Genomic DNA, 16476 nt, shown 5'->3' with positions numbered 1-16476 from the left:
TTCTTTCCATGCATTTATAATACACTTTAAGAGAAATCTACCATGTGTTCTCTTTATTACATTACTGACACCTAATATAGTCCTAAAATAGGAAATGATCCAAAACGGTTTTTCTACATTAAGAGAAAAACAACACAGATTGGTTGGCCCCATAAAAAAATTTAATAGGAGCCTACTCAAGTCTAGCAACATATTCAATTTAGTATGTTTAATTCTGAGATTTACCATATTAAAAGCCTCCAGCTCATTCATTCTAGGCTTGTACTTCTCATAGTAGTCCATTATAATTTTTTCTGGCAGCTTCAAGATAAAATAACAATAATAAATTTAATAACAGTTAAAAATATTTTTTTCTAATCAAACATACCCTAAAGTAAAACAAACATAACAATTTAAAACAACCTTAGGTGTCTGAAGAGCTCTAAGGATATCCATGAAACAAGTCAATATAACTAAATTCTTTCATTTAAATCTTCTGTACCAATATAGGTTATTCAGTATATCCTAAGTAAAATCACCAATAACAGCCTATTAATATTAACTTTGTTTGATTTCAACAAGTAGTGATGAAATGCTTACTTTCACTTGTTTCTATGCTTGGGGTGCACAGTAGGTAGGAGCTCAATAAACAGTTCTTGAACAAAATTAAAATTTAAACAATATATCTAAAACTATATATCCTAAAGAATAACTCAAGGGCAAAAGGAATACAGTGAGGACATATATTCATATTTAAGGTAATTTCTTCTAACATCCACTTAACAAATCCATCAACAAGCATTGCTGTTTTTTTCTCTAAAACATATGACACCCATAGTACACTGAACCTTTGTCGTTAGTAGGCCACTTTCTAGATCATTTACATGTTTCTGTTCCCACCACTTGAGCTTTATGCCTACTGAATTAATTGTATTTGTTCTTAAACTTGTTATTCCAGTTATATTATAATATGACATGAATAAATATTACAAAACCAATGAGATACAAATACAAAAGGCAAAGTTGTTTCTCTATAAGTTGAATGCCTCTGTGAAAGGCCTGATTAAGGAACGTCACCAGAAGGAATTGCTCTCAAATTATATGTGGTCAAAACAAATGAAAGACTGAATAAAGAGAGTCCAAAATCTGAAAGGATTTGTATTCAGATTTCCTTGAAACTATCTAAATATTTTTTCAAAGCCCCTATTCTTTTTCTATTACATGAAATTTCTTTTGAGTTCAAAAAATACAAAAGGGTAGGTAACAGTGACAAGTAAAGCTTCGTCTCATCCAATTTCTAGTGTAGCTTTCCAGAAAAGATCTCCCCTTTGGTATAAAACCCAAGCAGATTATGGCCTTCTCTCCAACCCTTTTTAAAATTTTGCCCATCTTTGAATCAAATGAGTACCTCCTGGACCAAATTTTTGCAGTAGAGTATATTGGACTAGATCTAGGTCTGCACTTCAAGCCAGCAAAAACTCTCATCTCAAAAAAATTGTGTATGTGTTCGAATTATAGCCTTTAGTCTTCACTTCTGTCCTGTCATGTGAGATCAGCAGTTACAGGACAACTCAGAACTCACAATCTTTTTTCAATCCTGCCTCATCAGCATACTGCTTCCTACAAACATGGTTTTTCAATGTGACTCCTTGGGTTCTCCAATATTCTGTCTCCCCTTTATGTCAAACCGAGAAGCACCACCCTGGTCATCAACTGCATTTGCTCCAAACTAGGAATTGTTGATTTTGTTCCTCAGGATATGCTACTTTAAAGAACTATATTGTTGGTTTTGTTGGTGATCTGTAACCTGGGCAATTTCTCTTGGCATCTTTCTGCATCCTTCTTTACCTTCACTGTACTTCATAATGTACATGGTTTGAGATTTAATATGCTTTTTGATTTTGTCAAAAAGGAGTTTGTGTTTCTATTTCTCTTTTTATTTGTTGCTTTTGTGTAATTTTGAAGAGAAAAGGTGAGAACATCACCTTTACTTTTCTATTAAAAAAAAAAAGTGGAAGTCTTTTGCTTTACTTTGAGTAATCCAAAGCTGGATACTGTAAACTATGCATTACAGGTATGTTTGATGGACAGACGTTAAGGTAGAAATCCAACTAGTAAAACTATATGCAAAGCTGTGTGCAAAAAACAAAACAAAATAAATGGCCTTGTTCTTACACCAAAAGTTTGGTGGATATAATTATATTAATATGTATCTCATAAGATTAGATCAGAGAATCTATGGAAGTTTTATGAAGACACTGTTTTTTAATTCTAATATCAATTTGTAACATATGTATATTCATGGTCTTATTTTACAGATGACATTACTGGGTGTTAAATCCAGTAAGAGCCAAGATAGGGCAAGCATCCTAGAGATAAAGGAGGCATCAGAATTGAGGAAGTGCCTGAGTGTAGATCATACTTAGGCAAGGACATACATGGAAACTTACAAGATGAAGTGCACATTGAATGGCAGTTGGGAGTTTTGGTCATGAATTCCATTGCTCCCTGCTGCCCATCTCCTAGACTCGAGAAAAAGGGATTAATATTAGTTGAGCTGTATAACAGGGCCTTAGCTCAGTGAGCTGTCATTTAGGTTCAGGGAGATATCCAGTCCTAAAGAGAAACTGGGTGAGAGACAGTGAAGGAGCAGTCATATTGAGGAGCTTTAGGTTTTCTCCCTTACTTTTCTTACAATTTTTTTTGACATTTTAACTCCAATACAGCTTATGTGTTAGATCTGCGGTCCCCAACATTTTTGGCACCAGGGACCGGTTTCAGGGAAGGCAATTTTTCCACGGATGTGGAGGGGGGTTGGTGGGGGGGTGGATGGTTCAGGCGGTAATGGGAGCAATGGGTTAGGTGGTAATGTGAGTGATGTGGAGCGATGGGGAGCGGCAGATGAAGCTTCGCTCGCTCGTCCGCCGCTCACCTCCTGCTGTGCGGCCCAGTTCCTAACAGGCTACAGACCTATACCGGTCCTCAGCCCGAGGGTTGGGGACCCCTGTGTTAGTATATGTCCTATGATTCAACACACTTCAAATGCTCGATCAACTTCATCCTGTCTGCAAAAGTTTCAAAAATCAAAGTTCTGGATATAAGCATCTCTTCTTTAAATGCTTCAGTAGATTCATCATTCCTTGAGTTTCTTCTGCCTTTATTTCAAACCTCAATTCTTCAATCTGCTTTAGAAGTACATTTATTTTGTCTGCTGGCAAGCACAGAGTTTTCTCTTTATTCTTCCTTGTAGGCTTATTTGTCTGATGAACACTAGTTGTAGAAAAATGCTAAGCGTTCTTCTTGAACTCAATGTCTGTTAATAAGTTATATGGATATGACAAAAAGGAGCATTGGCACTACAGTTAGACAGACTGCATTGGAATCCTTCCTCCCCAATTTCCTAGATTTGAGCTTTAAGAAATCCACTTAACCTATGTCTCAATTTCCTTACCTATAAAATGAGGATAACTATTCATTTCATAAAGTCATCCTTAGCATTCAGTGAGATAACATAAACAAAGCTTTTAGCACAATGTTTGGCACAAAGCAAAGGTTCAATAAACATTAGCTTTGCTCACATTATTTTTAAAAAATAAACATAATTTAGAAGTTTCAGATTTAAAGATATTTTGAAGATAACAGAGTTTAGATATACCCTACATCCAGTTTCCCCTATTATTAACACTTTACAATACAGTTATTTGTTATAGTAAATGAACCAATAATGATATATTACTATTAGCTAAAGTTTACATTTCATTCGGATTTTCTCACTTTTTACCTAATGTCCTTTTTCAGTTCCAGGATCCCATCCAGTTTATTACATTGTATCTAGTCCTATTGGTTGTGACAGTTTTTCAGACTCGCCTTTTATTGTTTTTCTTTTTTCTTTTTATTGGAGTATAGTTGACTCACAAGACTTGCCTTGGTTTTGATGACCTTGACAGTATTGAGGAGTACCAGTCAAGCATTGTGTAGGATGTTCCTTCACTGGGATTTGTCAGATGTTTTCCTCATAATTAGACTGGGGCTATATGGGCTTTGAGAGGAAGACTACAGAATTAAGTATGATATTCCTCACATCATATGAAGGGTACATACTATCCATATGATTTATCACTGTAGATATTGACCTTGAGTACTTGGCCGAGATAGTATTTGTCAGGTTTCTTCACTGTAATGTTCCTCCTTTTCCCCTTTCCACGTTGTATGCTTTGGAAGAAAGTCACAACTTGCAGCCCACACTTAAGGAGTGAGGGTGCAATATCCAAATAAATTATTTAGAATTCTTTTCCATGGAAGATTTTTCTCTTCTCTTCCATTTATTTATTAAAATCATCTTTTTATAGATCTATATAAGGGGGTCCAGGTACACAAAGGTGGACCAGACTTCAACTTCATGGGGAATGGGTCGTATGATTGGATGAGAGATACATAGTTGTTCAGAGATTCTACCCACACACTACCTGATCAGAAGATAGGTTAGCAATTGACCTTATTTTCACCAGTAGATGGTAGGAATGAGGCTGCTGATATACCCTTGGCTAGAACTCAAGGTAGGTGGATGTGGTACCAAATTGAGAATGCAAAGGAAAACTTCTTAAAGGAAATTAAAAGTGCTACTCCAGTGAACATATGAATGATATGAAAAGAAAAGTCTTATTGCTGATACTGAGAAAGTTGTAGTGGTCTGGATAGAAGATCAAACCAGCCACAACATTCCCTTAAGCCAAAGTCTAATCCAGAGCAGGGCCCTAACTTTCTTCAATTCTGTGAAAGCTGGGAGAGGTGAGGAAGCTGCAGAAGAAATTTGAAGCTAGCAGAGGTGGGTTCATGATGTTTAAGGAAAGAACCTGTCTCTGTAACATAAGAGTGCAAGGTGAAGCAGCAAGTACTGATGTAGAAGCTATAGTAAGTTATCCAGAAGATCTAGTTAAGATAATTAAAGAAGGTGGCTACATTAAACAACAGATTTTCAATGTAGATGAAACTGCCTTATATTGGAAGAAGATGCCATTTAGGACTTTCATAGCTAAAGAGGAGAAGTCAATGCCTGGCTTCAAAGCTTCAAAGAATAGGCTGAAATCTCTTTTGTCAGTTAGGGTCTAATACAGCTGGTGACTTTAGGTTGAAGCTGACCTCATTTACCATTCCAAAAATCCTAGGACCCTTAAGAATTATGCTAAATCTACTCTGCTTGTGCTCTATAAATAGAACAACAAAGCCTGGATGATAGCACATCTGTTTACAACATGGTTCACTGAATATTTTAAGACTATTGTTGAGACCTACTGCTCAGAAAAAAAGATTCTTTTCAAAATATTACTGCTCATTGGCAATGCACCTCAAGAGCTCTCATGGAGATGCACAATGAGATTAAAATGCTATTTTTATGCTGCTAACACAATATCCATTCTGCAGCCCATGGATCAAGCAGTAATTTTGACTTTAAGTCTTACTTAAGAAATACATTTTGTAAGGCCATAAATAGTGATTCATCTGATGGATCTGGGCAAAGTAAATTGAAAACATCCTGGAAAGTATTCACTATTCTAGATGTAAGAACATTCATGATTCATGGGAGGATGTCAAAATAACAACATTAACAGGAGTTTGGAGGAAGCTGATTCCAACTCTCATAGATGACTTTGAGGGGTTCAAAACTTCAGTGGAGGAAGTAACTGCAGATGTGGCAGAAACAACAAGAGAACTAGAATTAGAAGTGGAGCCTAAAGATGTGACTGAATTGCTGCAACCTCACGATAAAGCTTTCACAGGTGAGGAGTTGCTTCTTATGGATGAGCAAAGAAAGTGGTTTCTTGAGATGGGATCTACTCTTGGTGAAGATGCTGTGAAGACTGTTGAGATGACAAAAAAGGATTTAGAAAATTATATAAACTTAGTTTATAAAGTAGCAGCAGAGTTTGAGAGGATTGACTTCAATTTTGAAAGACGTTCTGCTGTGGGTAAAATGCTATCCAACAGCATTGCCTGCTACAGAGAAAATGTGAAAGGTCAATCTGTGGGTCAAACTTCATGGTTGCCGTATTTTAAGGAATTGCCACCCCAGCCTTCAGCAGCCACCACCCTGCTCAGTCAGCACCACCTACATCGAGGCAAGAGTCTGCACCAGCAAAAAGACTAGGACTTGCTGAAGGCTCAGATGATGGTCAGCAGTTTTCAGCAATAAAGTATTTTTATTTACTTTTTGAATTTTATTTTTTTATACAGCAGGTTATTAGTTATCTATTTTATACATACTAGTGTATACATGTCAATCTCAATCTCCCAATTCATCCCACCACCACCCCCGCCACTTTCCCCCCTTGGTGCCCATACGTTTGTTCTCTACATCTGTGTCTCTATTTCTGCCCTGCAAACCAGTTCATCTGTACCATTTTCTAGGTTCCACATATATGCGTTAATATACGATATTTGTTTTTCTCTTTCTGACTTACTTCACTCTGTATGACAGTCTCTAGATTCATCCACATCTCTACAAATGACCCAATTTCATTCCTTTTTATGGCTGAGTAATAGTCCATTGTATATATGTGCCACATCTTCTTTATCCATTCGTCTGTTGATGGACACTTAGATTGCTTCCATGTCCTGGCTACTGTAAATAGTGCTGCAGTGAACATTGGGGTGCATGTGTCTTTTTGAATTATGGTTTTCTCTGGGTATATGCCCAGTAGTGGGATTGCTGGGTCATATGGTAATTCTATTTTTAGTTTTTTAAGGACCCTCCATACTGTTCTCCATAGTGGCTGTATCAATTTACATTCTCACCAACAGTGCAAGAGGGTAGCAATAAAATATTTTTTATTAAGGCATGTACATTATATTTTTAGACATAATGCTATTGCACACATAACAGACTAAAGTACAGTGTAAACATAATTTCTATATGCACTGGGAAACCAAAAAATTCACGTGACTTGCTTTATTACGGTATTTACTTTATTGTGGTGCTCTGGAACTGAACCCACAGTCTGAGGTATGCCTGTGTTATTATAGTGGCTGTAAAAAGCAGCAGGAACTTACTTATGGGAATAATGCACATGTTCTTTGCATATCACCAAAGATGACAGGCTTCCTATATATATTTAAACTGTATCAGGAATTCGCTGTTTCTTTAGGGTCAGATGACCTCATATAACGTAGATCATTTCTGGATACAGTCAGTCCTCCATATCCATAGATGTGGAACCCACAGATACAGAGGGCTGACTATACCATATAAAATGGTACTATACCATTTTATATAAGGGACCTGAGCATCCTTGGGTTTTGTTATCAGTGGGGGGCCAATTCCCCATGAATACCGAGGAACCACTGAATATTACTACATGGAAGTTTATGAGCTCCTTGTATTTTTTGTTGCCCTCCCACTTACATTGAAACCACCTAGTGATTATGATTACTACTAATTAATCTTTGATCTAATGTCCAAAGATCAGTTTATTTGGTCTCTCCACATGTGCCTAGTCCTTTGGCCTCATCTCTCACCACTGTCTCCTCTACTTGCTTTATGCTCCAGCTGTGCTGAGTCCAGAATCATGTTTCTTACTCTCTGTGGTTTTGTACAAGCTATTCCCCCCACCACACACACCTGAAATTCCCTGCTCCCTACCTTCCCACCTTGTTTGCTTAATGAACTCCTATGTACCCTTCAAAACCAAGCTAAGGCATCAATGTCCTCTGAGAAATCTTAAAGGCAGAGTGAGTCACTCCAAGCATACATACTTAATATATGTCTAACATTGTAAGTTCATGCTATAATTACTTGTTTTCTTTTCTCATGGGTTATGTCTTAATTATCTTTGTAGCTCCAGAGTTTCCACTCTTCTTGGCACATGGGAGATTCTTCAAAATAAATGTTTGCTGGTGAATAACTAAATGATTTTGGTCTCAAAAGTTTTGCTTTTGCTGGCCTGTTTTGGAGAAATATTTAAGGATAATTTTCTGAGTTATCCTCTATCCCTTCCACTAAGGTTCTATCTTAGTGATTTTCAACTTTGTCCATTCAACAGCACACACCCCACTCCTGTTAAATCACCAGTTTTATTGTCTATTTCATTCTCAATATCTGAGAGTAATATTTATTTGAATATTCATCATATGTATACAGCACACAAACACACATACATGCAAGCTCTAGAACATAAGCTCCTTTTATTTCCCCTTCTTATGGACAAATGCTCCAGCTCGTTCTTTGTCTAGCAAGCAATAGTGGTTTTGCTGCTTTTAAAATTTGATGCTTCAAAAATTTACGGATGTGTGTGTGTGTGTGTGTGTGTGTGTGTGTGTGTGTACGCTCATGTATCCGTGTGTGTGCAGTACATGCATGTGGAAGGAGAAAGAGAGAAAATTAATACAAAAGAAGAAAAAAATGCTGTGGACCATGAATATGAAAACTTAAATACAATTTTAAAGGTTTTCTGAAATTTGGTGAGATGCCAAAGTTTGGAACAGAAGATAAAATTTAAAAATATTTTTTAAGGTCTAGGTAAAGCTAATCACTAGGATTTTGTTATTTCAGACAACTGTAAAGTTGTATTAAAATATTTTATAAAGAAGTAATTGAACTTTACTTAATTACAAAGAATATTACTGTAAAATTTCATTCTAAGCAGTCCATCTATTATAAACAGTATACTTGCAGATATAAGGTAGCTGATGTTCTGCCACAATTTATTGTTTTCAGTGGCTTGGCTTTGCTGTGAAATCTAAACACTCTTCTTAAACAGAACTGTATCTTATGCAGGGGTGAAACAATATCACCCTTAAACGGTTAAGGCTATAAAAAATTAAAAATCAAGGAGGGGATCATTTTGATAAAGTCTTCAAAATATAAGAACAGAATCACTGCTTTTCCCCATTTCCCCACTCTATGTTTCTTGGTGTAACATGGCATTTTAAGATAATATGGGGTCTGTAATGGGAATGTTAATGGAATCACTAAAATGACAAATGCTTGAAGACAGCGGATCTTAACTGGGGGTGATTTTGACCCCCAGGACATTTGTGGCAATGTCTGGAGATTTTTTAAAAATTTATTTATTTTGGATTGTTACAATTAGTGCGCTACTGCAGAACCTTGTGGGTAGAGGTCAAAGATGTTAAACATCCTCCAAAGCACACGTTAGTTCTCCACAATAAAGAATTATCCAAATGTGCTGAGTTTGACAAAATCCTGCTCTAAGAGAAAATGTCCAATGCTGTCTGTCACAGCTGACTACAGGGCTTATGGATTGATATTTTAAGCTGTGTATGAACCACTTATATATTCAGCACATGCTGTTCTGTTCTGGTCTTTGGAATGATGATTTGTCTGGGAATGTTGTTTTTCCTCATGTTTACATGATTTCTTGTGACTAAGAAAGTATCAGAGCATGTTAGGAGGTTTCTAGGCACTTCACTTGCTTACATAGTTTTGAATATGAAGAGATGTGCTTTGAGAGATCAGAAACACATCAGTGGTATTCACCATACTTTCAATTATATACAAAAGTTTGTTAGTAAATGATTATAAATTTAGTCAAAGATCTTTTAAACACTTTGGAATATCAAATATTTTAAATTTAAGCGGTTTTGATACTTTTTAGTAATTAGAATCTTGTGAAAATTAATTTCATTTTTTAAATAAAACTATTCATAAATCTCTTCTTATTGTGTTTGTGGTCAAAACCTTCATTTTAGCACTGATATTTCATAATGTGGGAGAAAAATAATAGGATTTTGTATTATATCAGAAATATAAGCTTGGTTTTAATAACTTATCCTATTTCCAACCACTCTGGCCTGACAGACACAACTCTCAATTCCTCTTGTTTAACATAAAAACAAACAAAAAACCCCTCAAAACACGTACTCATCTATTTGCTTCCTCTCACCCCCCTACCTTTGAAATGCCTTATTAGGTTCTGTACTTTCCTCCCCTTCCAGCTTGGGTTTCTTGTTCCTTTTCTTTTCCTCACCCATTTTATTCAACATATTTATCTTTCAATGAACTTAAATAGTTTTAAGAGAAAAATCAGCAGGGCACTATTAATTGTCTTTACTAACTAATAAAGGTAATCATTTAAGACTGATATTTTATGGTGATACTTAGCTACATTAGTCTTTTTCCTTTTGTTTTTAATTTCACTTCTCAGTACAGTGGTGGTTGACAGTGGAGGTTCTGATGTAAGTTGAATCTGCGTTCAAGTTCCAGCTCTGCCACTTGCTCTTCAACGCTGAGAAAATGACTTGCCTTTTTGTAAGCCTCTCTTTCTAGATCATTACATTGGGAATAATAATAGTATCTTACTCTTTTAGTGAAGAGTAAATGCGATAATGTTATGATGTCTTTAGCATAATAACTATAATATAGTAAGTGCTTAGTAAATATTAGCTATTATTAATATTCTAATCAGTAACATAATAAGCATATTAAGAAACATTTACTATGGTTATTATTAGAGACAAACCTGGGAAGAGAAAGCCATCACGAAAAATAAGTAACACTCTTTCTGGATTTTTACAGTTTGGTTTTTGACAAAGGATAATACATTTTTAGTTTAAGTAAAAACTTAGCTCTATATTTGTAAAAATTATGCTTAGGTTGTGTTCCTGATAGTAAATGTAAGATGCGGAATTGAGACATGACGTAAATATATGCATTAAGAAAGACTAATTGGAAGGAAGACCAGTCTGATTAAAAATATTTTAAAAAACAGAAATAAAATAACTAAGATAACACTGTCTATTCTTATTTATGCAAGACTAGAAGGATCTTCATTTTGGTGACTAAATAAAAATGTTTATAGGAGTCATATCAATTGTATTATTATAAGTAGTACATATACAAAGATAAGAATCATAAAAACTAGTATTATTTAGTTAGCACTTACTATGTACATTGTATTCAGCATTTTATGTCTATTACCTCATTTAATTTTTCTTAAATCCTATGAATTAGAAATGCTTTTTCAGAGCTATTTTACAGAGGAGGAAACTTATTCGTACCAGTCTAATTGCTTTAAGTAATAAAGCAACTGGGGAGTAAATGGATAATTGGTACAATAAATAATAATACCCTCTGGCTTTGATATAACTTAACCATATCTGTATAATTTTTCTCTTTCAAGAAGAAACCTTAACCACCTTAATCACCATTCCTTAACCAACTATTTTATTCTTTATTTCAATTTATAATCAATTCAAAATACCAAAGTGATCCAGATTCAACTTAATATTTTAGTTAATAACTCATCTGAATCATGTTGAGAGTTATTTTTTTCTCAGTGTTAGACTACTTATTACCACTAGTCCATCAGCTTACCTTTTGTGTATTCAACAATATGTTCTCAATTATTACCCTGGGCTTTCTATGACATTACCACTTTCCAGGATTCTCCCATTCAAAGGGTTTTTGAATTTAAGATTTTTAATTTTAATGGGTTATACAGCCTTTAAATACATGCAGTTTAAAATTAAAACCATCGTCTCCTGATGTACTTACAATTCCCATTTGCTCTTGCTTTTTAAGTCTATTTTGATTTGAAAATTGACACAGTTTTACTTGAATAAACCTGAAAGGGGAATCACTCTGGAGGTGTACAACAGCAAACTATCTGTATAATATTGACAGAAAAGGTGAACTAGAATAAAGGTAACTGAAGTTTGGTTTCAACATAATTTAGATGTTTTTCATGAATAAGACAAAAGTAGAGGGCAAATAATTTTGTATTATCTCAATTCATAACCCCATAGAAGTTCTCTTGTTTCTTATAAAAACAATGGGTAATCATATACTGACCTTGGACTCATCTAATCCAAGCTTCTTTAGAGACTTTCTGACATAATCCAGAAAGGAAGAGGATTTGGAATAAATTTTACCAACATGCCGATCACTGCAAAACAAAATTAAATCACTCTTTAGTTTTTCCAATTTAAATTATAGATGATTTTAAATTCAGTCATGAAATATTTTTAAATACCTTCTGTGCATATGGCACAAGCTCCACATGTGATAATAATGTAGTAATATTTTTGTGAACACTTTTAGTTTACATATTACAAAAATATTCGGGATCTGCTTTTGAGAATTCCATACAACAGTGGAAGACAATATTATGAAGACAATACTATGAGAAAGAAGTTGTAAACTTAGTATTAAAAAAGTCTCATTTTTAAAGGGAACTATAGGTATTTCGAAAGGTTCCACTGTGCTGCAAAGCACATTTTCACTTTACTGGCTCAACATTACAGTGCACATTTCATGGCAACACCTGCTAATAGTGGTGACATCCAACAGCCATGCAAACAGAACTTCAATGCCAGCCATTGGAAAAGCACCATATGCTGCTGAGTAGGGTCTGACTTGATCTCATTTATGCCCTGCAGATTTTCATTACAGCATAAACAAAGTATGAGATGGTTTTAAATTTAAATAATGCAATGCTGGACTATCACATCTCACAATTTTGGTTGTATTTAAGTATAATGTAAAAATCAAGAGAATAAAAAATTTACCACCTCCAAGTATCAAAAACAATGAATAAAAGCTCATTTACTCTTGGCAGTATAAATATTAATCCCTATGCTTAGTCAGACACGAAGCTCTACCAATTCTTCCATTGAAATATACCTCAAATATACAACTTCAGCTCCACTTCTAGATGGCCACTTTAATTACACTTGCTATTACCTCATGTCCTAATTATTACAGCTACTTCCTAATTAAAGCTGATGTTTGTCCCTTCACTCCTGCCTACATTGTCATGCTATTTTGTTAGAAGAGCAGTTTCATTTACCACTTTCCTGCTCAGAAAACTGCTTTGAAATAATAGTCATTTGAAAAGGTATAGGTTCCAGGAAACAGAAATTATATTTTTTATTAGTTTTTGTGTAATTCTCAGATCTTACACATTTATATATAAGAGATATCATATAATCGATATGGACATCTTATGTATCACAGTATATTGAAATGATAAACTGTGTAGCCAGAAAAAGAAAAAAAGCCATTTAATATTAACTTCCTGCTCCTCATATTAAAAGGTTTTTAAACTTTTATTATTATTATTTTTTAATCCAGAGGGGCAAGCAATTCTTTCCCATGAGATAGTGATTTTGGTTCTTTTTTTTTTTTTTTTTGCGGCACGCGGGCCTCTCACTGTTGTGGTCTCTCCCGCTGCGGAGCACAGGCTCCGGACGCGCAAGCCCAGCGGCCATGGCCCACAGGCCCAGCCGCTCCGCGGCATGCGGGATCCTCCCGGACCGGGGCACAAACCCGTGTCCCCCGCACTGGCAGGCGGACTCTCAACCACTGCGCCACCAGGGAAGCCCCTGGTTCTTATTTTATACCATCTATCACCACCTAATGGAGTAGCTTAAGAGAGAAAGCAGAGCACAGTAGATAAGAGTGTAGCTTCCAGTCTGTCTCTATCACCTACTAGCTCCCTGTTTATAAAAATGGGATATTAATAGTACCAATTTTGTAAAGTCACTGTGAGGATGAAATTAGGTAACACACGTAAGGTGCTCACAACTGTGCCACCATGTGAGTTGTTTTTTTTGCTATCATGATTGTTGTTTTTATCATAATTGGAATTATCATTTGGATTTTTCTTCGATTACAAAGTTAAAAGAGCCAGAGTGAGAAGCTCACAGGAAAGTGCTAACCATTGTAAGCTAAAGACAGTAGACAGTATAAGTGTAGGTGGTATCGACTTGTTTCCTGGGTTTTGTATTTCAGATTGCTTGAAAATAAGAGAAACATTTAAAATTTTATTTGCCCTCGTCTTACTTTTTCTTTTCAGAATATACTACCCCTTTTCTGTTACAAAATCTCACAACATGATTATTAGATTACTTTTAGTGTATTAAGCAATAATTTGCTACATAAGACTTGTCCCTCAAATCCTTTGTTGAGGTATACTATTTTGGACCTGTTTTTAGCAGCAACCAGTAAGGGAGAAAAATATCATCCAAATAGAACTAGAAAGGTGATTATCTGATCATGTTACTTCTCCTTAAATTCCTCCAGAATTTCCCATGACTCTTAGAATTAAGATCTAAATGCTTAACATAGTATATAATAAGCCTTGTACCACCTGGTCCATTCTGACAACCTCTCTAACACTCCTAGGACATTGCCTCTCCATTCACAATGACAGTCTTTCTAGTTTCTTGAACACATCATGCTTTTGTCTATAAACACTATTTGTGTTACACTTCACCCCTAATCTTTTTGCCTAGGGAATCCCAAACTCATCCTTTCAGATCCTATCTTAAATGTTGCTTCCTTAGGAAAGTCTTCACTGGCCTCCCAGATGAAGTTAGGCTCCTGACACAGAGAACTATTCCTTCACATGCTTACTCTTTTTTGTTTCTCTGAGTGTCTGTCTTTATTTTAAGTCAGTGGACTCCAAAGAGGGGTGAACACACCCCAAGGGAAAGAGAATATTAGAATTTTAATTTCTATTTATCTTTACCTTTTTACTTTCAATTTTTCAGTTTATTTAAAAATCTATACAATAGACTAGTAGAAAGACACATATATCACTTACAAATAATTAAGTATTCATTTTGGGGGTGCATGCTCAAGAATGTTTATTGACAGAGATGTGAAATTTAAAAATATGTTTGAGATCACTGCTCTGAGCAGCTGGAGAGCAGAGTTTCCACCTGTTTTGCTCATGACCATATCCCCTGTGCCTAGCATAGATGCTCCAATATAGCAGGATCTCAATAAATGGATTAAATAATTAAATAAATATCTCTTGCAGCTTGTAGAAACGAAAACATCTAGTCAGACTATAACATGAAATGCGTTAATACAGTAAATAGATCTATCTGCTAATCAAGTAGAGTTAGGAAGGCAGGCTTAACTATACAAATAATCAAATGTGATTTAAAATATATATAGAGAGAACTACTGAACAAATATATAAGGAATAGTGCAATGTAAACAAAACAAATAATAACAGTTAGTATTTATTTCATGTTTACAATGTGCCAGGACCTCTAAGTCCTTTGCTGCATTTACTTATTTAATCCTTACTACTACTCCATGTGGTAGGTCCCACTATTATCCCCATTTTAAAGATGGTGAAACTAAAGAACAGAGAGGTTAAGTAAACTGCCCACAGTTTGAATTCAGGAAGTCTGGCTTCAGAGTCTGGGATATTAACTACTATTAAATATTAACTCTGGCACAATTCTTCAACAGGATTTATACTTGATATTGTTAAACTGCAAATGAAGAATGTCTACATCTGTGTTATAGACAAACAGAAATAGGCAGACTCCATGTGAACTCAAGAGTGAAATAAGTGTGATTCCTTGCTCTACCACGTATTTACCACTTAAAAACCTCTCTTTGCCTCTCCTTGTTCAGCAGTAGAAGGTTGAAGATGAGAGTCTATGTATGTACCATGCTTGGCTCAGTGTCTGACAAACAATCAGTGAATGGAGGTCATTTTCCTGTTATTGTGCTGGGTTCTAGGGGTAGAATCATCCACAGTTTATAAAGGAAGACAGGTGAACAAATGCTATAATTCAATGTGATAAGCACAAGATGGTGCTCAGAATACAGCACAGAGTAGGGAGTGCTTTAGCTGCTGGAATGGACTAGGGTAAGCTTTCTTAGAGGAGGAATTAAGTTTCAAAATGTCTCAGTTTCCAACAGTACTGCGAACAGCAACTGATAAAACAAATGATAAAATTACAAAAGTAACATACTAAAATTAGGCCAACATGTAAAATACAGAAATAGGTTACAACAATTTTTTTTAAAACTGTTCTCCTTAAGGACTCCAAAGAGGTACTTTTAAAGGGTTACAATTTTCCATAAAATATGAAAAGGATAATTGTGTAAGAAATAAGTCCTTTTCTAAAATTTATTAAATTTATTTGGTTCTATGTAAGACTGTATTTAAAAATAGAGTGCTGTTGTTAAAAAATTCAGAAAAAAATGGTTTTATTACTTTCACAGTATAGAAGGAGAAGGGAAGTACCAACAAGTCCATTTTGGTTTAAGAAAAAAAAAGTATATTTTACAGGAAACAGAATGTCAATTTAAATGTTATTACCAAAGCAACACAAGATTTAGTATAATGAATCAGGCTTTTAGAACTTTAGGAGGTAAAAGGTTACTTTTGCAGGACATGGCACTAATCTCTAAAGTCTGGGTGTCTTACAAATCAACCTTCTTAAAAATAATAGCTGTAAAGAGAGTTTATGATGTAGAATGCAGTCTGCTCTTTTGCAGCTACAAGAAAAAGAATATTTCACTCATCAGACTTTAGGAGGGTCTATAGTTTTAAGGGTAAATACTGCAATTCTAGTAATTAAGAAACAAGAGACAGGTGCAAAAAAAATCTCAAAACTTACCTATATAGAAAGTAAAAGCAAAGAATAGGACCGTTAACGAATGGAATATGGGGCAATGCCATTTTTAATTTTAATTTTTAGTAAGTGCCTATTGCATTTTTCTCATTATTT

At 35.1% G+C, this 16476-nt stretch overlaps 1 protein-coding gene across 1 annotated transcript in view; it reads right to left on the bottom strand.

Annotated features, from left to right (window-relative positions):
• The window catches only part of METTL25 (methyltransferase like 25), a 123535-nt gene that overhangs the window by 26522 nt on the left and 80537 nt on the right, over positions 1-16476 (bottom strand). The window contains exons 9-10 of the mRNA XM_060025320.1: positions 11786-11879; positions 226-300 (exon numbers count right to left, since the gene is read on the bottom strand). Coding sequence (XP_059881303.1) covers positions 226-300; positions 11786-11879 — 169 coding nt within the window. The remainder of the gene's footprint in view (positions 1-225; positions 301-11785; positions 11880-16476) is intronic.

Source organism: Delphinus delphis, chromosome 11 (genome assembly GCF_949987515.2).
Source record: "Delphinus delphis chromosome 11, mDelDel1.2, whole genome shotgun sequence".
NCBI classification, from domain to species: domain Eukaryota; kingdom Metazoa; phylum Chordata; class Mammalia; order Artiodactyla; family Delphinidae; genus Delphinus; species Delphinus delphis.
This window is presented reverse-complemented; position numbering and strand designations above follow the sequence as displayed.